The sequence below is a fragment of the Phocoena sinus genome, chromosome 6 (genome assembly GCF_008692025.1).
Source record: "Phocoena sinus isolate mPhoSin1 chromosome 6, mPhoSin1.pri, whole genome shotgun sequence".
In the NCBI taxonomy this organism is placed as follows: Eukaryota; Metazoa; Chordata; class Mammalia; order Artiodactyla; family Phocoenidae; genus Phocoena; species Phocoena sinus.
In genome coordinates, this window is record NC_045768.1 from 63,277,192 (window position 1) to 63,302,766 (window position 25,575).

Below are 25,575 nucleotides of genomic sequence, written 5' to 3' on the forward strand. Positions count from 1 at the left end.
TTTATTTGAACACCTAAATGAGAGTTTGCTTTTTGTAGGTAAACTTTTCATCAAACACATGTACTTAAAGTTCTTCTGTTAATGGTACAAAGAAGTAATGAAGTTCTCCTGTGACTTGCTTCCCTCTCTCCTGGTCTGCAATTAGTAGTGTACGGCATAAATACCAGAAAGGTCAACAGTCTGAGAAATAAAACACACTTTCAAACCAACAGCCTGGCTTCTAGCAATAAATACTTGCATCAGGGAGCTACATAAGGATTTCAGTAATTTTCAGACATATCCATGTACAAACAGCTTATGAATGACATTTCTAAATGTGGAAATAGGAGTCTCACGGTCTACTGACTGAGCTAGCCAAGCCTACACACTGAATTAAAGTTGATTCCTTCAAGGAAAGGGTGGGCATTTAGAAACATTATGGGGGTCACACACATAATCTAGGCAGAACATATTTCCCCCTAAAGAGAAAATGTAGCAATGACATCCAAAAGTAAGGCAAGGACAGAAAGCAAATGACTGCACGTGTTTCCAAATGAGAAGTGGTAACTGAATAAACAGTATAGAAACCTGCTTTATTCGGAAGCCCGTTCTATGTTAATGGATGCACCTCTGGTTCTAGTTAATCTCAACTTTAATAAATTCCCTTTTTACTTGGTTCATAATGAATACTTAAGACAAAAAGTGACTCTTTAAATAATTTCAGAATTAGAAAAAATACAAAATGATGTTAAGAGTCTAACTGAAAACCAGATTCACGTGGCCTTACCTTTGCTTACGCTTGCATTAACAGGAGACAAAACTGCATCTTCTGTGATGTCCTCCCGTGACGCGAGCTCAGCGTCCTGCTTTGCTCCTCGCCTCATTAATGTCAGGTGAACAGTCTGTCCTGTGTGTCGCAACACCTCTACTGCTTGTTGATTGGTAAAACCCTGAAGGTTTGTGCCATCTACCTATGATAAGAACAAGACATGTTAAAAATAAAAGGATAGCTGTATTACTAACCCACGAAACACACGGTTACTGCTTGTCAGTGAGAACAAAATTGGGAATGAATATTCCCCTAGGTGGGGGTATGGGCTAAAACCTGTCTGGGGACCAGTACTGGCTCAGACGCACTGGAATCACACAGGAGTGTTTCATCTGTTTTAATACAAACTAAGGGGTCTCACTTCCAGAAACTATGAGCCAGCGAGTCTAGAGAGGGGGCCAGGATTCTCCACCTTTTAAAATATTCTTTTGTATTTCTTAGGGGATCCTAATGCACAGTCAAGTTTGGAAATCAGTCCTAGGCAGAATACAGAGGTATAGAAGACAGTGAGGTAAGTGGCTACTGAGAGTGCTGACGAATTCCGAAATCATACTTACACTGGCTTTAAAAAAAGAAAGATGACAAAACTACCTTCCTTTTTATTTCTTTACCTCTTCAAAAAATATTTTCCCTTTTTCTAGTTCACAAATGACAAAACACTTGATGGTGCCCCTGTGACCTTTCCAAACTACAGATATGATTCCATCACCCACCCCCCCGGCCTTTCGTAGAACACTCCTTGAGACAATGCTCCAAATTTTTAACATGGCTTAGGATGGCTGTGTCAACCCCACCTCCCATCACCAACCTCATCCTGCAGGATGCTGCCTATTTCTCTGCACTCCAGCCCCAGAGGACCATTTCCGTTTCTCTGACCTGCAGTGCTCCCTTCAGCCGTGAGGTCTTTGCAAGTTCTGTTCCCTCAGTCTAGACTCTCTGGACAGCCTGCTCCAGCCCATGCTCTTTCTTATCTATTTACTAAAACACCCATAAGTACTTTAGATCTCAGTTCAATAGTTATTTCCACAATTAAGCTATCTTGATGCCCATGACTTTAGTCAAAGTCCCCTTTACCATTTCTCCTTCACAGCACTTATCAGAAATTTAATTTTACGTTTTCTGTCATTATTTGGTTTATTTCTGCACCCTCCAAGAGGACAGGCTCTGTGTGGCATCAAAACACAGTGCTGGGAATTCCCTCACAGTCCAGTGGTTAGGACTCCGTGTTCTCAATGCCAATGCCCCGGGGTTCGACCCCTGGCCAGGAAACTAAGAGCCCACAGGCCGTGCAGCCACCAAAAAAAAAGAACAGTGCTGTTCACACAGTAGATATTCACAAATGAGAAATGAGAAACTGGCTCATATGTCAAAGGTTTATTTGGAAAGCAACTTTTATATTTTTGAATAAATAAATGCAGATTATAACACCTTATTTTTTTAATACATAAAATTTGAAAACAGTTTGGAAAACTGGAACAATAAATTTAATGTTGAAATTCAAAGTCACTGATATTCCTTTTTAATTGTGAAATGACTATAAAATGGCTATTAAGTGTCATGCTTTTCTGAGCACAGTGCTGACCACATTAGGCACTCAAATATTTACTAAATGAATGAGAACTACAATAAAGGCCTAGATCAGTGATCTCCAAGATGAAGTACCCTTACTGCAGAGGTTTCTGGAAGAATATAACACAACTCTTAATTAAACATATTTTAAATCTCATTTGTTTTACACGCACACATATATAATACATACATTAACTATGTATATAAAACAATATATATAATACATATAAAACAACATATATCATATATGAATATATAGAGAGGATAAAAGAGGAAGGAGAAAGGAGTAGTTTATAGATCGATAGATACAGATTTTTTTACCAATGGGGATATTCAATCAGAAATCTAGAGACCTCTGATCTAAATGATCAATTGGACTTTGGAAGTTACTTAAGTTTTGTACGACACTTTTGAGCTAAATGGCAACTTGCACATAGGTGTCTAACACTCTCCTCTTTCCTCCCACCACCACCTTGTTGATTCCCTCTTGGAAAGACTAGTAAAAATATAGTAACAGAGAAAACACCATAACAAAACTGGAAACCATGGAAGAAGACAAGTCCCTATACCAATAACTTGGAGGAACTTCTATGAGGAATGGTCTGAACATGACGAGATTGAAGGCAGGCCAGCTGGATCTCTAAATTTGAGGGAATAGTTTCTCTCGTCTGTAAGATGAAACTTCAGTAAAATCCAACAACTGCCCTTCATTAAAAGGAGGAAGTCAGGGCTTCCCTGGTGGTGCAGTGGTTGGGAGTCCGCCTGCCGATGCAGGGGACATGGGTTTGTGCCCCGGGAAGATCCCACGTGACGCAGAACGGCTGGGCCCGTGAGCCATGGCCGCTAAGCCTGCGCGTCCGGAGCCTGTGCTCCGCAACGGGAAAGGCCACAACAGTGAGAGGTCCGCATACCACAAAAAAAAAAAAAAAAAAAGGAGGAAGTCAGATGGTACATGTGGACCCTAACCCGTGATTCTAAAAACTACACCAAGTGCTAGAGGTCACACCAAGCTGGGAGCATGGGGCAGCACAGAATTACATATGTGAAGTCACACTATGCACACACATGCATACGCACACAACCCCAACTAACTCCTGGTTACACAAAGAAAACAATCTCTTACTATAGAGAGGTAACGTTCCCCATTGTGGTTTCCTGGTTTCCTCTCTATTCTATTAATCTACAAGTGAAACTGACTAAATTTAAACTTTCCCCTTCCTTCTTGCTTTGTCAATTCCTGAATTGTATGTACAGAAATCCTTCTCAACTCCCTTTTGTACAAGCATAGTTCTCACTGAGATCTCTGAGAATAACTAAAGGTCACAAGAATTAAATACCACAGTCCAAAAGAAGGCAAGTGCCCTGAAGCATCAGTACAAACATCTTCCAATGAGACTGTCACTGCAGTGAACAGGAAAAAAGGTATTTTCTGAAACTTCCCTTCAAAGGAATTCATAATTCATTATATTGATGGAAGTAGGGATTATACGTACAAAGAAGGAACAAGTATCTACCAAAAAAGAAAAAGAAAACTGTTACAGTGAAGGCAGTCAACCTGATTTTAAATACTGCAAAAACAAAGTCAAGGAATGGAAGACAGGAATATGCAATTTTCCCATATTTCAGAGGATAAGAATAAATAGATAAAAATGGTCAGGGAAATAAGACTGAAGACATAATGTGGCTGATCTAGAAAATCAATATAATTGTGAAAAGAAATACAAGGAGAAGAGAATAATGGAGGAAAAAATAATCAAAGAAATGATTAGTAGATAAAGAAATTTGCCTCTATAAATCAGAAGTATATGAAAAACTAGGGGAAAAAAACTAACACCAGACATATCATGGTTAAATTCTTAGATTTCAAAAATCAAAAGAAAAAAATCTATCAGCATCTAGGCAACAGAGTGAGCAGGTTATCCTTTGTGAAAGAAATTACAAACCCAAAATTTTATATTCAGTGTTAACATATGTGAAAATAGAAATTATGTTTGAGATGCTATGATTATTTATATCCTATACCGTGTTGTGAGAGGGCCACCATGCAGAAATTTAAACAAACTGGTCAAGAATTATAATTTGTACACATTTAGGGCATAAATGGGCTGGGTTGTTAGAGATTAGGAAAAATTTAAAGGAGGTTTGTTTTGTTTTTTTTCTAGAGAGAAGAGTGTTGTAGGTCCCCACTCCACCTAGATGGTTAGCCTTTGACCACAAGTCAGAAGAGCTGCGTCACGTGTTGTAGGGAAGAAGGTAGTAGACTGTGTCTAGCTCTGTAAGGAGGTTAAGGGAGAGGCTGTTTAACTGCTCTGAAAGTGAAGCAAGAGAAAACTGCTATTATATTGAGAACTGCTCAACAGCCTAATTCTGTCTGGGCACAGACCAGAAGGGGACCACACACACACAGACACACACACACACACACGAGACAGCCAGGCTGGAGCCATCTTGAAACATACCCAAGAGTACCCCTAAGGAATAATGGTACCCCCCCCCCCCCAAAAAGAGAATCTATGGAGCAGAATGCTGAGAAACCAGGGCCAAAGGGAAGAAGAGTCAGTCAGATGAAAAAATCTACCATCTGTCATGGAAAGTTCAAATATCTCCACAAGGATCTCTCAGGAATCCAAGAAGCAACCCTAAATGACAGTCGGTTTTGAATATCCTCCAGGTTCACTCAGTACAAAGCCATCTTACAACAGTGTCAGTCAAGAATGAAGTGTCTTACTGTCTTTTCCTCTCTTCCTTCTCTCACCTTTTACACTGGTAAGAGTCAGAAAGCAAATGAGAAGGTGAGGGAGGAAAAGAAAAGCTAGGTAGGGAAGACATACTGGAGAGTGCATTCTCTATCCCTATGTAAGCCATCAGTTCATAGCAGGCTTCTGGGAGGCCAGGGAGGCAGTCTGAGATTAATTATTTAGGATGGGAAATTTTAAATACTAAATTGGGGTTGTATTTGGTGATTTTTAATTGGCCATAGGGCATTTTACTCTCTAAGAACAATGTAAGTCATGGCACTTGCCTAAGATTTCTTCCAGGGAAAAGGGAAGACCCTTCCCTTTAAAAAATTAAAAGAGAGTTGATGACAAAATTTCCAAGGTTGTTTAAGATTATCCCCGCTAAGTCTTCCTTATGCAAAGTCTATGTTATCCCCAGCCAAATCATCCAAGTGTGCAAAGGCAACAGAAGAGGTTATCAGACAGAAAAGGTTCAGAAAGTCTACCAACACATTCTTTCATTTAAAATTTACTAAAAAAACATTCTAGCTGACTAAGAGATTAATCAGATTTAAAATTCAACGTAAGAAAACAGTGGCAGGGCTTCCCTGGTAGCGCAGTGGTTGAGAGTCTTCCTGCTGATGCAAGGGACACGGGTTCGTGCCCTGGTCTGGGAAGATCCCACATGCCGTGGAGCGGCTGCGCCCTTGAGCCATGGCCGCTGAGCCTGCGCGTCCGGAGCCTGTTGCTCCGCAACGGGAGAGGCCACAACAGTGAGAGGCCCACATACCGTAAAAAAACCCAAACAACAACAACAACAACAAAAAGAAAACAGTGGCATACAAGATCCAGTGCTGAGTAATAAAATATGTAAAATTCAAATCTAAATACTACTATTATAGCAAAGTCAAATGTTTCAAGTCTTGATCCATAAAAGATATCCAAAGTGGTGTGTAATAGTTATTTATATTAGCAAGAAACTATAAACAACATAACTCTCCATGAATAAGGGTTACTTAAGTATATTAGGATAGATCTATATGTGCTAATATGACTACCTCCCAGGTATATTTCTAAGTAAAATAAACACTAAAAAGGTATACACTAATATGATCCTCTAAAATATAGATACATGGAAATTTTCTGAAATTTTAAATCACAAACTATTAAGAGTGGTTTCTATGAGAAGGGTTTTTTTAAGCCATGTTCAAATTTTATATTCTTTAGACTTCAAAGACAAAAATTAATCTAAGAGAAATAAACATGTTATTTACTCTCAGGGTAGTAAAGGAGAAAAATCTCAACTCTGAGGTGCCATAAAAATTCTTACAATGCACAGAACTTAGGCTGTAAGTTTTCATCTACAATAGATTTTTATGGCTTTTTTTTTTTTTTTTGCGGTACGCGGGCCTCTCACTGCCATGGCCTCTCCCGTTGCGGAGCACAGGCTCCGGACGCGCAGGCTCCGGACGCATGGGCTCAGCGGCCATGGCTCACAGGCCCAGCCGCTCCACGGCATGTGGGATCCTCCCGGACCGGGGCACGAACCCGTGTCCCCTGCATCGGCAGGCGGACTCTCAACCACTGCGCCACCAGGGAAGCCCTTTATGGCTCAATTTTTAAATGCAGTTTCACTAAGAAAAATCGAACGTATATGATTTTTTCTACTTAGTAGCAATAAAGTTCATTATGTAAAGGAAAAAAAACACATTTTTCCCTTTTTTTCCTTACACAAATGTCAGAGATGGTAGGTACTAGCACAGAAGAAATTGCTACAATGGAATAACCACAGACTTTTAAACCTAGACTTTGGTTCAAATTTCTCAGTATCTTCATCTGTAATATGAGAATAATGGTACCCACTTTCTCAAAATTACAGCACATGGCACTCTGTACTGGAAAGATGCTCAGAAACTGGTATTATTATTAATAAAGTGAAGAAGTGATTAATAAACATGAAAACCCCAAGCCCTATGGGAGCAGTTTCTGATCAACATAATTACACCCATCATACATATGAGACAAGGTCACCAAAACCTAAATCAGGGCTCAGGCCATCTCTGATCCCTCAATATCACAGGAAGAGAGTTAAGAGGTGGCTTCAGACCCAACTGTCCCATAGACAAAAGTGCTGTGGAACTAGGTGCAATGGCAGTAAACTGCCTATGTGCTATCTCAAGGAGAGATCCAACATCCTCAAAATGTGCAGTGCAGATACCACAATTAACAGGTGCAATTAGTAAGGGGGGAAATCCTAGTTAGAACAAATGGAAAAGCCCAGCTCCTTAGCACACTCAATCTAGCTGGCCAAGCCTCCTCCAACATGGCCTATATCTATACACACATACAAAACTTGGGACTATTAACAAAGTCACAGAATACCAAAGGCAACACTTGATACCTTTCCTTATTTAACAATATATGCTTGTTTAGTATTTTTTTAAAATCAGACGTTAATTCTATACTGCTTTTATCAAGGATCTCTGTATACCAATCTAAAAAAAGTATATGATTTTATCTAATGACAAGGTTGGTCAACTTTAAAAAAAAATAGTTCTTTTATTTAATAATTCCTATATAGAATACCAATATATAATGTGGAAAAAAACAGTCTCTATTCCCCGCCCCGTAATGTCTACAGTGAAACTCTAGGGGCCAACAGAGCACAATTCGTAAAACAGGAATCTTATAACAAAAGAGTTTAATGTTTCAAAATAATACATCCTCAAAATAGTAGGAAATAATTTCTTAATCTTCTCACCGTCTCAACAATTACAAAAGAAAAACATAGTTCCGAATAGCTGCTGCTAGGACAAAATTTTAAAAAAATCAAATACAGCAGTTGTGAAAAGGAACTAGTGTGAAGAACTTTCCTACCCGTATCTCAAAAGCCCACAAGATGATGGTATTTTGCACAAAATTAATGCATGATCAAAAGTACTGCATCATGTTCCTTAAAAGTCGAGGTGCTTCCAACTTTGAAGAGAATGTTGCTAAAAATTAAAAATCATAACACTGATGACAGCAAAGATAGTGATTTTATTGAAAGCAAGAAAATACTTCAGAAGAAGGGTGCTTCCGCTTTTGAGTCAAAAATTTCCTTTAGCACTGATCTTGCCTAAGTGAAATTATATTTGAGATTCCACTTATATAAGAATGAAAACAATGACAAGCTTGAAAGGAAACTTTTGTGAGACTTAAATGTATAATCATTTCAGACCCTTAATAAATATCTGCTTAATTAAACTGTACTTATGTGCCATGCATACTATGTATTTTAAATAAATAACTCATTTGGTTTTCCTAAAAATCATACAAGGGAAGTGTCTTTATCCCAATTTTGTAGGTTAAGGAATCTTGCTTCTTGCTAAATGGTTAAACATGGAGTTATATGATCCAGCATTTCCACTCCTAAGTATACACCCACGAGAAATGAAAACATACCTCCACACAAAAGTCTGTACATGAATGTTCACAGCGGCATTGTCTGTAATAGCCAAAAAGTGGAAACAACTCAAATGTCCATCAACTAATGAATGGATAAATAAAATGTAGTATGTCTCTACAATGGCATATTATTCAGCTATAAAAAGAAATTAAGAATTGATACATGCTACAACATAGATGAACCGTGAAAACATTATGCTAAGCAAAAGAAGCAAATCACAAAGGACCGCCTATTGAATGATTCCATTTACATGAAATGTCCAGAATAGGCAAATCTATTGAGATAGGAAGTAGATTGGTAGTTGTGTAGGGCTGGGAGGATGGAGGAATTAGGGAGTAACTGCTAATGGGATGGGTTTCTGTTAAAGGTTAATGAAAATGTTCTAAAATTGATTGTGATCATGAACGCACAACTGTAAAGATACTAAAAGCTTCTGAATCATACACTTTAAATGGGCAAATTGTATGTTCTGTGAGTTATATCTCAAGAATGCTGGTTTTTAAAAAAGCTTTCTATTAGATTCAAATATATAGTCTGGGGGGCAAGTACATTAGCTATGTATTCAATTTTTAATTCTTTATCAGATATGGATTTAGAATATGTATATATTCACTCTCTCCCTCTCCTTTTCCTCCAAAATAAAAAAAAAAGGAAAGTAGTTAATTTTCATTGTATGTTAAAATAGAGATACAATGGGAAAGCTCTTTTCCAGGAAATGAGCAGCTGAGGTGGCACGCACAACTTGGTTTTTAGAGCAGATTTCAAGAGGTAAACAGGTGTAGTTAGGAGTTTTACAGAACAAAGGTCAAGAAAAGTCACAGAGTTGCAATGTAGAAGCAAAGAGCAGAGACTGATAAAGGACATCTCTATCTTTCTGTTAAATGTGAAAGAAAACACAAAACATAAAATTTACTCTTATCCATTTTTAAGTATATAGTTCAGTAGTGTTAAGTATATTCATGTTGTCATACAATACATCTCCAGAACATTTTCATCTTGCAAAACTGAAACTATACCCATTGAACAACTTCTCCCCATTTCCCCCTCTAACCAGCCCCTCACAAAAACTGTTCTACTTTCTGTTGCTATGACTTTTTCTGCCTGGCTTATTTCACTTAGCATAATGTTCTCAAGGTTTTGTTGTAGAATGTGACAGAATTTCCTTCTTTATAAGACTAAATAATATTTTATTGTATGTATATACCACATTTTGTTTATCCATTCATCTGCAGATGGACCTCTGGGTCACTTACTCATCTTAGCTCTTGTGAATAATGCTGCAGTGAACAAGGACTCTTCTATCTTAACTACTATTAAGATCCCAAGGGGAAAACAGAGACTTCATTACACATAAACAAATATATATTAAGATAAATCAGCATTCCCCAAAATGTACTCCGAAGAATATAATATATGTTTGAGGGAAGAAAGAACATGATTACAAAAGTTTAGGAACCTCTGAAGTAAAAGAGTTAAACAAGTTTCTTTACTGGGAAACTTCTCAGGTTTTGATTTTTCAATGTGCATTGTGGACCCCTAAGAAATGATATCACAGGCAGTTTTTCCTAAACTTATTTAACCAGAAAGCCCTTGATGCAGGGTCTCTGGGATTCATGTTCTGAGAAGTAGTTAGGGTAGTCCAGTTTCCACTGAACACTGAACTGAAAGTTGGATTCTTTTTATACTACCTTGAACAGCTATGTGGTCAAAACATACTAATGTTACTAGGATACAATTATGAGCTTGATCTAATCAAGAGGATCTGGCTTTATTTCTTTTATTCCTTTATAGTCTTACAGCTAAAAGGAGCCCTGGTCATGGTGCCAACAAAAATAGTGTCATTCTGAAGCTGATGTAAAAAAATGCATACAGCCCAATCTCAGATTCAAGTACACTACAAGTGATAATGTCTGGTCTTTAGTTTTGGAGCATCTGCAGCTAAAATACAAGTATGATTATTAATGTACCAAAGTCATTAAAACCAGAAAGCAGATGTATTAGCAGTTAGTCAAGAAAGTGTCCCACCTTTAGAAAAGGTATCAATAAAGCTTCTATCCAATGCTCTGACTTCCACAAAATAATGATTAATTGTGATGACAGCTCAAACCACCAAAGCAAGCTTCAATTAGTATAGAGCTACCTGTAGATCTCAAAACTGCATGAACTAGGAGAATGCATCTCTCAACCATGAAAATTAACAAAGCTGTTATTAAATGTGTACTTACTGCTATAATTTGGTCTCCAATTTGGATTCTTCCATCATGTTCAACAGCACTGCTCTTTGTAATGCTCTTTACAAAGATTCCTGAAGGTTCTAAGATTAGAAATAGGTTTGTTTTTGCTTTGTTTTGCTTTACTATTTACAAAGCACACTCAAACAATACCCATCCTCCATTCTGCAAATATAAAATCCTAATTCTGCACAGATATAAATCAACCAACCACACAAAGAAAACCACTAGTAGAAACTTACGCTACAGAAAAAGACAGTGGTTTTGTCTGAAATAAAATATCAGAGTCGCCTGCACTAAATTATTCCTAAGGAAGATTTCCATCAGTTTATGACAATCTGAAAATACATTATGTTGATTCAATATTTCATAAGACAAAGACATTAGAGGCAATTGCCAAGATGAAAGAAATAGAATATTAATGTTTAAAAACTACCTAATTTTTTATCTCCAATGTAACCAGCAATGGTAATTCCTAATCCCTGGACATTTTTAGTGAGTTCTACATCAAATGTCTCATTTTCTTCACTTTTCTGAGTAGAAGCATCAACCTAAAATAAAATTGATAAATAAATATACACATAAATAAACATGTAAACAAACAAGATAATCTTTTTTAAGCCACAATCTTTAGAAATAATATGATGTAATTGGGTGTTAGAGAACTCAGCTAGAAAATTATAGAGTAGGGATTACTCCTTCAATCTTGACAACTTGGACTGAGTATCACATTTTTACTCAAAAGGAATGTCAAGAGTAAAGCTGAACACCCCCATCAGAGAAATATATAATTGTCTGTGCGTGCAAAATGTTAAAAATTTAACAGTTTCTTATTAACAAATTCTATTTTCAGGGATGGCTCATCTTCATTTTTGAAGAAGTTAGGATGTAATACAGTTAAAATAACTCATACTTTGAATCCACATCAGCAAGTTCAAATCTAGCTTTGCCACTGATTTTTTCTAAGCATCACTCTGCTCAACTGTCTATCAGGAATAAGAACAAGTCCAGCTAACAATTATTGAGCAGTTTCTATATAACAGACACCTGTCATGTCTCAATTCATTTACTCCGTAGAATAAGCCTATGAGGTAGATACAATTACTATCAATTTTTCTCTGGTGAAACTGAGGAACACAAACTTTTCCAAGGACAAAGAGCAATCTAGTAGAGGCAGAATTCAAATGTAGATAAGCTGGTTGCAGAACCCCTGCTCTTAAAAGCTGCACAGTATGTTAATTCCTCCTATAGAATGTAGGGGCCATAATGCCCACTCAAGACATGCCGTTATTACTACCTTAAGTTGAAAGCTGATTCGAACACCATGAATGTGAATCTATCCTCCAGATATACTATTAATAGACTGATGATTATTTTGAAAGCCAGTGAAACGTATCAAACAGCTAATTAAAACTGTCCTTGTATTTGCTTTATAAATTCAAACTTTAATACAAAAAGCTTTTTAGAAGGAAAGAATGCCTTTACACATGATTTCCTTCATTCCTGGAGTGGTACCTGAAAGCAGATTTCTCTAATATGTAGACTTGTTATTATGTATTGGACTGAAGGGCAAGGCTCCCTGAATAAAGCATGAGTGAACTAGCACAGTAAGTCATCAATAAGTTGCTGGCATTATATACTAGTGTGGTGTCAGCAGATTCCACAGAGAACCCTAGGAAGATCACAAAAGAATGAAGTCTTTGGTTCGAATGGACATGCAGGTTGGGGCGAGCTGGTAATGGTTTCTGATTTTCTTTAAGCACACTCTGTACCTCACTGGTAAGTCACCTAAATGAGATATAATTTTATAGTAAAGTTTTATTTTTTTCATTGCACATAATTATCTGTGCAAACTTAGCAAAAGTTTAAAGTTTAGATAATTACAAGAAAATGACAGGATGAAATCTGCTTCAATTGAAACAAATGTGTCTTCTATTTTTAATAAGACTTATGCAAGTGCTATTTTAGAGGGTGGCAATTTGACTATCGAATGGTTTTAAAAGGGGCACAAGCTTCACAAATGATGATATGCACAGAATAGATATTTTTCTAAGCTTTCAATTACATCAAGTGGTTTTTGGTATTGCATTCATTTATATATTGCTGAATAAAATGTTTTGTTTACCACAAAAGAATGCCATTTAAATACTTTCATAAACAGGCTTTCTTTCTTTACTTCTTTCTCCCTGCAAAAAATAGCAACGAAACTCAATCCTAAAAACAACAGAATCATGGAAATTTCAAGTGTTCTAATAAAGTTTTAAAGGGCTTGTGGAGGAGGTTAGAATATTAAAAGAAAGAATTTGTAGCAACTGTTTAGAAAATAACTGTTTTTAGATCTATAAGAAAGGAATGTAGAACTTGCATTTGCTATAAAGCTCATATAGAAACTGGTCATAATTCTCTTCTTAAATATTTAAGAAATTTCTGGATAAAATTATTTTGTTGATATTTAATCCACTATCATCTTGTGACCTGACTATTTGAGATAACCATCACATTATAATAATTTTGAAACATTCTAGCTTTTATCATATCAAGTTAAGAACAAAGATGGAATGCTCTGCCTATGAATGAAGCTTTTGTCACAACCCCGAAAGCATAACTTTTCTCTAAAAAAAATTATATAACTGGGTCAAGAATAGCAACTTATTACAAATCTGATAACAATTATATGACATACCTGAAAACAACAATGAAAGGTTTTAGTAAGCTTTATTTATCCACCTTGCCCACAAAAAGACACTAAGAAGCAAGGTGTTGAAAGGGAATGATTGGAACTTACAGCCCACCTTACAGAAACTCTTCTAAGCAAGAAAAAGATAGAATTAAATGTTTTAGGTATTAGTAGCAAATAATTCTTTAAAATATATCCAAAATTCAAAACATTTTCCTCATAAATGTGCTTAGAGAAAAATCAAAAACAGTAATCTAGAATTTTTAAGCAATCTATCTTTCACCTGTTAGACATTATTCCTATTTAATAAACTATTATTAGTGCTGAAACATCATTACATTTGAATTTTGTTTCATTCTTTAGCACTAATACACTGACATTAATAAGTCTAGTTTCTAAATAAACACCACTGTCATCTAAGTGCTACAGTCTATGACTTTCCCATTAACTGCTTTTATCTCCTTACCCGCATCTCTGGCGTAGAAGATGGGGATGAGGAAAGCGTGATGCCCAAAGAGGTGGGCACCGTTGGTTCTTCCATGGCACCTCTTGCAATCATCAATTTGACTCTATTTCCACACTGTCTGAGGACCTGGGCTACTTGCTCACTGCTCATTCCTGCTAGATCTGTGTCACCAATCTTTAGAATGTGGTCTCCGCTGCATAATCGCCCATGCTGAATAAAAAGGGATTGATTAATCAGATTGTTGTTGTTATTATTATTAACTTCATCAGAGAAATCCCTCATTTAGAGGGAACGAGAGTAATAACAAAAAAAGAGCTATTACATGAATTACCAATCATGGTACATTAAACATGTGGTTGTAAGGTTAACTGTCTTTTGAAGCATGCTAACTTCATTAAATGTGATATAAGTAAATGAAATTCATAAATATTCTTTAAATCAATAGTTGATATGAGCTTTTCAATTTGATTTCTACCCACTCGATGCAAGAAAGCACTAGTCTTTCTGTGAATTTTTTGAGGGATACAATAAACAGAAAATGCCACTAAGGAAAGATGAAGTATAACTCACTTCACAAATATATATAACTCAAAATACAGTATCAACCACAAAAAAACACTGAGTTAATACCACAATTTTCTGCATTGCCATTTCAAAAACTTGCATCCCTAAAAAACTCATTTGCAGATGAAATATTTATGAGACTTAAATTCAGATAAACCAGGGAAGTGAACAGCCATCTGGTAAGCCTCCATACAGGCACTGTCCACTAGAACTTTCTGCAGTGATGAAATGTTCTGCATTGTCCAATATGGAAGCTGCAAGCAACATATTGCTCTAGAGCACTTGAAATATAGCTCGTCTAATGGAGGAACTGGGGTGGTAATTTTATTTCATTTTAATTAATTCAAATTTGAATTTAAAAAGTGATATGTGGCCAGTACCTACAGTATTAGACAGTGCAGCTCTATGCACAAGGTAAAGCTGATTTACCACAAGCCTGTCAATTAGAGAAATTTCACCGGATGCTGCATGATACTGGCTAATGTTTAAAAGGAAGAAAACGCACATACTATTGAGCTACTCTCAATAATTGATAAGGTTATCTCTATTGATAAGGCTGCCCATAAATCTGCCTTTCATTTACCAATATGAAAAATACTTGATGCACGTGACTTAAGTTCAAATACACATGCAAAAGCAAACAGCTTTATATATAAAACATTATAACCAATGCAAAAGAGACACTAGAACTTGTCAAATTAAAATGTAAATCATAATTAGTAACTTTACAATTTTCTCACATATGCTCCAACAACTTTACATAGCATAAATGGCAATGCTTTAATAAACTACTCTAAGAGATAAAAACAGGCTGTACTTCATATACAAAGATGACACCAGTGACCCATCACTAAAGGGACAAGATGAATCTTATTTTTCGCCCTTCAATAATGAAGTATTCTTTTTTCCATAATACCTTGTAGCTATAAAACAGATAAGTAGGCTCATAAACGTGATTTACAATCATAAAATAAAGGATATATACCTCTACAATGATCAAAACCACAACCTGGGCTTTAGTCTGTGATTCTAAAGAGGCTTAAGATCACTGTCCGTAACTGTAACTGAAAATCAAGGTCTCTCTTGAAATGTATTTCTCCCCAGGTCTAAGAAAAACATTTTATATACAAGCCCAGCGAAAGAGAAGATTCTGACACTGTCTAAAGCCAAAGTCTCTTCTAACAGAAATGTAAAAGATGAAGGTGTATTTTTGATAAAACATAAAAAATCTGCTGGAGTAGCTTACCTGATCAGCTACTCCTCCAGGCAGGATGGTTTTCACGATCACGCCAGTTGCTTTTCCTCCTACAATGCCAAATCCCAGACCAGAGCCATCATTTACCAATTCAATAGTCTCCACGTGCTGCCAGTGAACCTGAAAGCAAAGCCCCCATATGAATTTGAAAACATTTTACGAAAATCTAAAATTGTTATTACAGTTGAGATCTCTATGAATATTATTTTGTGATTAGTATTAAATAACTAAGTGCAGACATAATAATGAGTTTTAACAGAGTCCCTTTTATTTAGTACACTTCTCTTTCAACATGTTGTTACTGCTATTGATATAACCATTCTTGAAATAATCAATACATCATTATAGTGACTGCATTTAACCAGGTAAAGAGAGATTTGCAAGATCCTTTGTAGAACTTAAAAAAAAAGGATGATCAAGGAAAGACTGTTAGCTGTTAAGAACTTCTTCTGCATAAACCCTATTGCACGAGATTCCAAACAAAGTGACCTCTTAAAGCCACTGACAGCTGTCAGTGATTTTACAAAGCAAGATCAAGATTTTATTTGCTTACCAATAGAGTCAACTGTTTTTTTTTTTCCTTTTTTCTTTTTTTTAAACAGCTTATACTCTGATAAGATCAATAAGATTGTTTTTTGTTTTTTTTTTAAATTTATTTTTTGGCTGCACAGCACGGCACGAGGGATCTCAGTTCCTGGACCAGGGATCGAACTCGGGCCCTTGGCAGTGGAAGTGCGAAGTCTTAACCAGTGGACCGCCAGGTAAGTCCCTAGAGTAAACTTTTTTAAGGGACTAATTTTTTTTTTTTTTTTTTTTAAGGAATGATGTCAAGTAAAAAGGCTACAATAAAGAAAGGTAACAATCCCATTCACCACTGCAACAAAAAGAATAAAATACTAGGAATAAACCTACCTAAGGAGGTAGTAAAAGACCTGTGCTCAGAAAACTATAAGACACTGATGAAAGAAATCAAAGATGACACAAACAGATGGAGAGATATACCACGTTCTTGGATTGGAAGAATCAATATTGTGAAAATGACTATACTACACAAAGTAATCTACAGATTCAATGAAATCCCTATCAAATTACCAATGGCATCTTTTACAGAACGAGAACAAAAACTCTTAACATTTGTATGGAGACACAAAAGACTCCGAATAGCCAAAGCAATATTGAGGGAAAAAAATGGAGCTGGAGGAATCAGACTCCCTGACTTCAGACTATAATACAAAGCTACCATAATAATCAAGACAATATGGTACTGGCACAAAAACAGAAATATACATCAATGGAACACACCTAGCGTCAACTAATCTATGACAAAGGAGTCAAGGATATAAAATGGAGAAAAGACAGTCTCTTCAGTAAGTGGTGCTGGGAAAACTGGACAGCTACATGTAAAAGAATGAAATTAGAACTCTCCCTAACACCATACACAAAAATAAACTCAAAATGGATTAAAGACCTAAATGTAAAACCGGATACTATAAAACCCTTAGAGGAAAACATAGGGAGAACACGCTTTGACATAAATCACAGCAAGATCCTTTTTGACCCACCTCCTAGAGTAATGGAAATAAAAACAAAATAAACAAATGGAACATAATGAAACTTAAAAGCTTTTGCACAGCAAAGGAAACTATAAACAAGATGAAAAGACCCTCAGAATGGGAGAAAATATCTGCAAATGAATCAACAGACAAAGGATTAATCTCCAAAACATATAAACAGCTCATGCAGCTCAGTATTAAAAAAACAAACAACCCAATCCAAAAATGGGCAGAAGACCTAAATAGACATTTCTCCAAAGACATACAGATGGCCAAGAAGCACATGAAAAGCTGCTCAACATCACTAATTATTAGAGAAATGCAAATCAAAACCACAATGAGGTATCACCTCACACCGGTCAGAATGGGCATATCAGAAAATTTACAAACAACAAATGCTGGAGAGGGTGTGGAGAAAAGGGAACCCTCCTGCACTGTTGGTGGGAGTGTTAATTGATACAACCACTGTGGAGAACAGTATGGAGGTTCCTTAAAAAACTAAAAATAGAATTACCATATGACCCAGCAATCCCACTACTGGGCATATACCCAGAGAAAACCATAATTCAAAAAGACACATGCACCCCAATGTTCACTGCAGCACTATTTACAATAGCCAGGACATGGAAGCAACCTAAATACCCACTGACAGACGAATGGATAAAGAAGATGTGGTACGTACATATAATGGAATATAACTCAGCCATTAAAAGGAATGAAATTGGGTCATTGGTAGAGGCAAGGATGGACCTAGGGACTGTCATACAGAGTGAAGTAAGTCAGAAAGAGAAGAACAAATATCGTATATTAATGCATATATGTGGAATCTAGAAAAATGGTACAGATGAACTGGTTTGCAAGGCAGAAATAGAGACACAGATGGAGAGAACATACGTATGGACACCAAGGGGGAAAGCAATGGGGTGGGGGGGTCGTGGTGGTGGGATGAATTGGGAGATTATGATTGACATGTATACACTAATATGTATAAAATAGATAACTAATAAGAACCTGCTGTATAAATAAAATTAAATTAAATTAAAAAAAATGTTTTTAGAAGCCATAAACTTAATCATAATTACATTAAAAATATTCCAGGCCACAGAGAGATGCAACAAAAAGGGAAAAACCCAAGAAGTACAAAAAGAATCTACAGGAAGTGTGAACCCATACAAAACCTTAACGAACTAGAAAAATACGTTCTTTTCCTCCTGAAAATCTGATCTACTCACCGGATTAGAGTGAGCCGAAATTGTGCTGGCCGCAGATGGAGAACGGGAAACTATGGGGCTGATGAGCTGAGGCAATGAGCCTCTGGCAATAACCAGCTTGACAGTATCTTTGGCTTTCTGCAGGATGCTGATGGCCTGCTGATGTGTAATTGTCTGATCAAGTGCCTGTCCGTTAATAGCAAGGATCTGATCAGTTTCCTTCAATCTTCCATCTCTAAGAATCAAAAAGGGGTAAAAAATAACTAACAGCTCTCAAAAAAATGACAGCTTCTTTGGCATGCATTTTCAGGTTATTTTTAATTCTATTTTCTAATGTCCACACTATGAAAGCTTTTTCCTGCAGCTGCACTTCTAAAAATATTTTTTCTATTTCTTTAATTTAGTATGTATATGAGATGGTGTTTACTAAACTATTGTGCCCAATCATTATGCTGTACACCTTAAACTTACATACTGCTGTATGTCAATTATGTCAAAACAAAAATGGAAGGGAAAATATATATGCTTTGGCTCCAGCTGACCTACCCCTAATCAACCTCTCTCCCAGTTAAAAGCACCTTCTTTTCAGCTACCCACTCAACCTATACATTGTATTTTAGATGTTCCTATCCTCTACAAATGAAAGCAAAGATGTATATATTTACTTGTTGCTTTGAGTATATTAATAAAATATAGCTCAAATTATCATAGGCCATTTGTATACTTTTCTATAAAGTAATTTTAAAATCTGATCAAAAAGAGCCCATTTAATAGCAATGAGAGTACTGCCCTAGTCAAATTTTTCTTTCCTTACTAAAAAATGATTAAGTTATGACTAAATTTAAAAGTAATTCTCCTTTCAAAGGACTTTCTTTTTATCGTAGCAATGTTAAGAATTTAATGATCTTTAAAAACTAATTAATAACAGATTGTATTCAGTTTTTTGTCTGTTTTTATTCATTTTTGTTCCTTGAAATTCTCCCAAGGTGAGCAGTACCTTCTGAATGTGGCATCAAAAACAGAAAAGAGGGGCTTCCCTGGTGGCGCAGTGGTTGAGAGTCTGCCTGCCGATGCAGGGGACACAGGTTCGTGTCCCGGTCTGGGAAGATCCCACATGCCGCGGAGCGGCTGGGCCCGTGAGCCATGGCCGCTGAGCCTGTGAGTACGGAGCCTGTGCTCCGCAACAGGAGAAGCCACAACAGTGAGAGGCCCATGTACCACAAAAAAACCCAAAAACAAAAACAGAAAAGACACAGTGACAGTCTCACCTGTGGGCCACACTGCCCTCCTGGATCTCCTGCACAAATATCCCCAGTTCTCCCCGATTTTCACTCCTCAGTCCCACAACACTGAACCCAAGGCCTCCACATGAAGGTTTGAGGAGCTCAAAAACTTCTATTTGGCGACCCTGTTCAGGAAAAAAAGCAAGAAATATAATTAAATGCAAATCACTGTACTTGCAATCATCTTATTAGTGGCATTAATCTGTTCTTTAAAAAAAAAGAAATTAAAAATATTTTTTTCTAAGATAAACTTTATCACTCATCACCTAGAATGAGACATTTATTTATCCTGAAGAATATTTCTGAAACATAGCATATAATGCTCAATTTAAAATATGATAATTAAAAAAAGGAACAGAAAAATCTCAGAATCACCTAAATCCACATAAATTCTACATCTTTGTCATTCCAATTTTTTCAGATATTATAAAATGTCTTCATAAATAAGAATATAATATATATTTTAAATATACTTGATATATATTTAATGTATATATTTAACTTACATAATGTAAATATATATAAGTATTCTTCTAATTATCCAGGATTTGATTACATTCTTAAGATATTATTATATATTCTATCATTAACTATCAGGAAGAAATGCTCTTACCTGGGCCATATTTTTGATCAGTTGATCAAATTCATCACAAGCAGGTTTCCCATTGATGTGTGCAGTACCCAATCCTGTAAGAACTTCCAGATTCCCATTATTTGGAGATAATAAAAATGATTCATTTTGCAGAGTAGGAATTACAGCTGGGCTGAGATGTGGAATGTGGGCACATTCAACATTGGAAATTGTGGGAGTTGCAATGTTTACCTAAGAGTAATATGGAGACTATTAACAACTTTGTCATTCCATGAACTATTTCATAGGAATCATCCCAAGAGAGGTAATAATGAAGTACCTATGAAATTTCAAAATGTCCATACCCTTTTATTCTGCAACTCTATTTCAAGAAATTTATTTCAAGGAGAAAAATTAGAAAAATACACAGAGATGTAAATGCAAGGATGTTCAACACAGCACTATTTTTTAGGTGGAAAAAGTTTTAAAAAACTAATTAAGTGAAAAGAAGCAGTGTTCAACTTCAAGGTACTCATTAAAACACACACAAAAACACATCCATACATATTTTTTAAGTGAAAAAGCCTAGTTTTTGAACAATAACAGTAAGTATAGTACAATTCAATGTACACTCAAAAAATGTTTACATGTGTATTAAACATCTGGAAGAATATACACCAAACCACCAACAGAACACTAGTTGTCCCCAAGAGATGGGATTCCAGAAGGCCATTAACTTACCATATTGCTTGAATTTTTATAACAACCTATGCAGTAACGAATTTGGTCTTTCCCAGAAAGAAGCCTGGCCTTTGTCCTTACCGCACAGGAAGTAACTTCTAAACCCTTGGAATTTCCCAGATGACAGAAGTGTCTCTGTTATTCATGGTGGGCCCCAAGGCCACATGATATCCTCTCAAATTCTTAAACTAAGTCATCTCACATGGGCAATCAATCATGCCTATGAATTGATGTCCCAATAAACACTCTGAACACCAAGCTCAGGTGAGCTTCTTGGGTTGGCAATACTCCATGCATACTGTCACACATCGAGTTTGGGAAGGGAACACTTCCTTAGGAAAATGGAAGCTTCACATCTGGAATCCTCTCAGACACGGTGCTATGCGTCTCTCTCTTAGGTTAACTTTCGACCTGTACCCTTTCCCTATAAAAGACCATAACCATGAGTCTTAACAGCTTTCAATAGGTTCTATAGGTCCTTCTAATGAATTACTGAACTTGAGCATGGTTTGGGGAACCTCCTGGATGTGCAGTTGGAATCAGAAGTGAGGATGGTCTTGTGTGGACTCTTCCTTCCAACTTTGTATTTGGAGCTTAACTCTTTGCTGTTGGTGGCACAAGTCTAGGGCAGAGCTGCCAGTCTGGAGGACTATGCCCTCAAACCTCACAGTATGGTTAACTCCAGGTACAATGTTACTAATAAACAACAACAAAATATTCTATAATTACTTGTATGTGCCTGTTATACAGAGCTAAATAATCTAATAATAATAAATATTTATTATATTTATAGAATATCTTATATAAAATCATACTGACATTAATATAGTAATATTAAATAATAATAAATATAAATAATAAATATTACATTAAAGGTAAGCAATTATTAAAACAGTGCAAAGAGTCAATCCTAATTTTGTATTTCTATAGGGTATCTGGAATGTAACTTTTAATTTACAATTAATCGTAAGAAAAGTTATAGCAATGACACTTTTGGATCACTCTCTAAGCTCATCTCCCAGCACTCTGTCCTTCACTCACAAAGCTCCAGCTATACTAACCACTTTACTGTTCCTCCAACTGCCAAGCTGCTCTCTCTAGCAGCCAAGTACGTCCTTCCCCCAAGTATCTACGTGCTTACATTTTTTGTTCATCCAAGTGCACTCAACATCATCTCAGAGAAGGCCTCCCTGACAACCCTAACTAAGACTGCGTCCCACCATTACGCTCCATGAGCTGACACTGCCCTGTTTTTCTTCATGGTGCTTATTATTGCCTGGCATGCACCCTGCTGTCATGGAGCTTCCATCCCAATCTGCAGAGACAGACTAGAATGTAGAATTCTCCAGTGGAGGAATGCGACTATTTTATTCTCTATTATATCCTCATCCTCTAGGAGAGTGTCTTGCACGGAGGTGGCATTCAATATCCATCTACAGAATAAATGTTTATCCATTTTTAAGGAACCACTCTGATCTAATCTGCCCAATGACCCTCCAAGAATCACTATTACCATTTTACAGATGACAAAATTACACAAAGTCACACACCTAGTAAGTAGATTATGACCTAGATTTTTTCATCATGGTGCTACTATCATCTTCGTATTATACACATAGCAAACAATCATTTCTGGAAATGAGACATTAGTAAATGTCTTCCACTGACAGAAGCAATCAAAATATTTCACAATTTATGTCACCAATCCATGCCTAAGCTTGTTACCTGTCTTAAAAAATAAAACAGGAAACTCAGTAACTTACCAAAGTTACCAGTAATTCACCATTTTATTGGCTATCTACAACCACAGATGTAAAAGAGATCAAGGTATTTGAGGAAGAGGCTTTTGGGAATCCTTTCAAATGCTTATTTTAAAATCTACAGCAGGCAGGATCAATTATTATTTTTTCAAAAGTAAGCTTCTTATGCCAAACCTGATTTTTTTTTAAACCTGAGCATGGCAACTTCAATAAAATCTGCCAGCAGAAGATACACTGTTCAGGTTGAAGCAGATGGCATCATGAAATCTGTGACAGGCTGAGGATCCCACACACCAGGACCTAATGCCGATGGTATGTTTGCATAGGGAAAAAATATTTGGAGTTTTGCTACAGTGAGCTAGGATGAACAAATCACATTATAAGCACAAAGAGTCTGTCTGTGTGAAGTTAACTGGTGAAACAGAAGCTCTGACACTATGCAAGACAAGGTGTGAAGGCATTCTAAGAGTAAAGTTATATATGCATATAAAGCTATATGATATTGAATATCAATTGTCTTCCACAAATTTGTTAAAGGTTAACAAATGACAATGACTCCTCCTATCTCCTCCCAGCCACTGAGGTCTACATAAATGTAAAAGCAAAGAGATCACATAAGTAAAAACTAAAATTTAATTATACCGTTATACAAAAGGCTTGTTTTTAACTTTGAAAATTTATACCCATAGCACAAAGGCACCTTGTGATTCTGCCATAGCTTTATTAAAATGGCTTTCTGAACTATAATCTCTTTGAAGAACAAGAATGAATCTTCTTTGCCATGATAGGTCTGTTCATAACAGACACAGTATAAATGTTTAATAAAAAGAACTTGACTCCCATCTTGGTTTATAGAATATAAAATAAACAGAAGAAAACACAACTATCTGTTGATTTTTACATACAGGTAAACAATCTGTATAATTTATGGAAGTTGCTAGTAAATGAGCAAGAGTCACCACATAATTTTCTGTTCTCTGTTTAGCTTCTGGCTATTTCAGTCTAAAAAGGTCTTTTATGTTCTTAGTAAATAAACATGTATTAATTTATGGATTCTAATTAGTGCTAACACTAAAACGTAAATTAATAAAAACTATGTAAGGTATTCAATTAAAAAGTTACCAAATTCTTTGTGAAAGGGTAATATGAACACCATCTCAGTATTTAGAAGGACAGGAGGAGCTCTATTATAAGATGTAGTCAGAACCAGCAAAAGGTCCACTTACTCTAAAAGGTCAGATAAAGCAAAAATCATAACAAAGGACAAATATACAACTTAAGCACGTTATTTTAACTTAAAACACACATACATATTCACAAATATCTTGATATATGGGAGGTTCCACCCTCTTTCTTATATAAACCACATTCATATAATATGGACTTTTTTTCAAATTCAGCCTCTTTACAAGGTGAAGCAAGAATCTGGACACTTGGGAAATAATTTCAGGATAGGAACCTTCCAGATTTTTAGGATATTTTTCTTCAGTGTTTCACAGTTTCCTCTAACACAACCAACTCACCAACAATTGTTTTATCAATTCATCTGTGTAGTCTTTAAAATGAATTTAAATAGCTTTTCACAGAAAAATACCTTTTGTCCTAACTTTTATACTACATAACAAAGCCACACAAATATAAAAATATTATGACTTGCACAACTAGCTCTAAAATGACTTTTTAATAAATATACACTTACAAAAGCAAAGAGACAAGAAAATATCTGACTGAACAAGTGTTTAGTGCTCCGGGCATCAGTCAATATGCACTACAGGAGAAAAGGACAGCATCTTTTTACGTAGCAAACAACTTATCTGGACGTGTACTAAGAGAGCTGCCTCTTCTATAAGACCATCCCAAGAATACAAAAATTCTCTTTAGTTCTATGTACAATTAAGCTCACCCTGTGGAAATAACTGTATCAGAATAACCCTTCCACTGAGATCATTGGAAAATTTGCATAAAAAGCTGTTTAAAAAAAAACCTAAAAGATCCAAAGGAAACCATCACTTCTGCCATATTCTATTCATTAGAACTAAATCAGTAATGCCAGCCCATACTCAAGAAGGTATCACACAAGAGCACAAATACCAGAAAGTAGGGATTATTGGTGTCCAGCCTCCAGGCTGTCTATGATAGCACATCGGTAAAGCAGCTGAAAGCCAAGACAGAGGGAAGATCTTAAAAGCCACCAGAGCAAAAACAGACCTTATATTCAAAGAATAAAGGTGACATCTGACTTCTCAAGTGAATCACTGAAAGACAGAAGAGAACTTAAAAATTAAAAGAACTGACAACCTGACATTTTCAGAACAACCCCCCACATACATACTCAACACACAAAGTATTGTCTCAGTTTTATACAAAAGAAATACCAAAATAAATTCTTATGCAAAAAGAAAATGATCCCTGATGATTTCCCTAATGCAGAAAAAAACTGAAGAGCACAAAAAAGGGTTTAAAAATGTGAGTAAATCAACAGAAATTGCTTACAACACATAATCGAAAAGTTCTGAAGTTTTAAATTCATGTCAAATTAAACTACGTGAATAATTACACAAAATATAGGAGTAGGGTAAATGGGGTGAAAGGTATTAAGTTCCTTGAATTTTCCAGGAAGTAGTGAAAGTACTAATTAAAGTAGAATCATATAAGTTAAGGATATATATATCTGATGAAGGACTCATACCTAGAATATATAAAGAAAATTCAAAACTCAGG

At 36.1% G+C, this 25,575-nt stretch overlaps 1 protein-coding gene across 6 annotated transcripts in view; it reads right to left on the reverse strand.

Annotated features, from left to right (window-relative positions):
• The window catches only part of MPDZ (multiple PDZ domain crumbs cell polarity complex component), a 171,358-nt gene that overhangs the window by 90,268 nt on the left and 55,515 nt on the right, over positions 1-25,575 (reverse strand). For all 6 annotated transcript variants that reach the window (XM_032634997.1, XM_032635002.1, XM_032635000.1 and 3 more), the window contains 8 exons: positions 20,396-20,605; positions 19,768-19,907; positions 18,521-18,734; positions 15,727-15,855; positions 13,917-14,126; positions 11,210-11,324; positions 10,768-10,856; positions 767-950 (listed from right to left, as the gene is read on the reverse strand). In XM_032634997.1, coding sequence (XP_032490888.1) covers positions 767-950; positions 10,768-10,856; positions 11,210-11,324; positions 13,917-14,126; positions 15,727-15,855; positions 18,521-18,734; positions 19,768-19,907; positions 20,396-20,605 — 1,291 coding nt within the window. The remainder of the gene's footprint in view (positions 1-766; positions 951-10,767; positions 10,857-11,209; positions 11,325-13,916; positions 14,127-15,726; positions 15,856-18,520; positions 18,735-19,767; positions 19,908-20,395; positions 20,606-25,575) is intronic.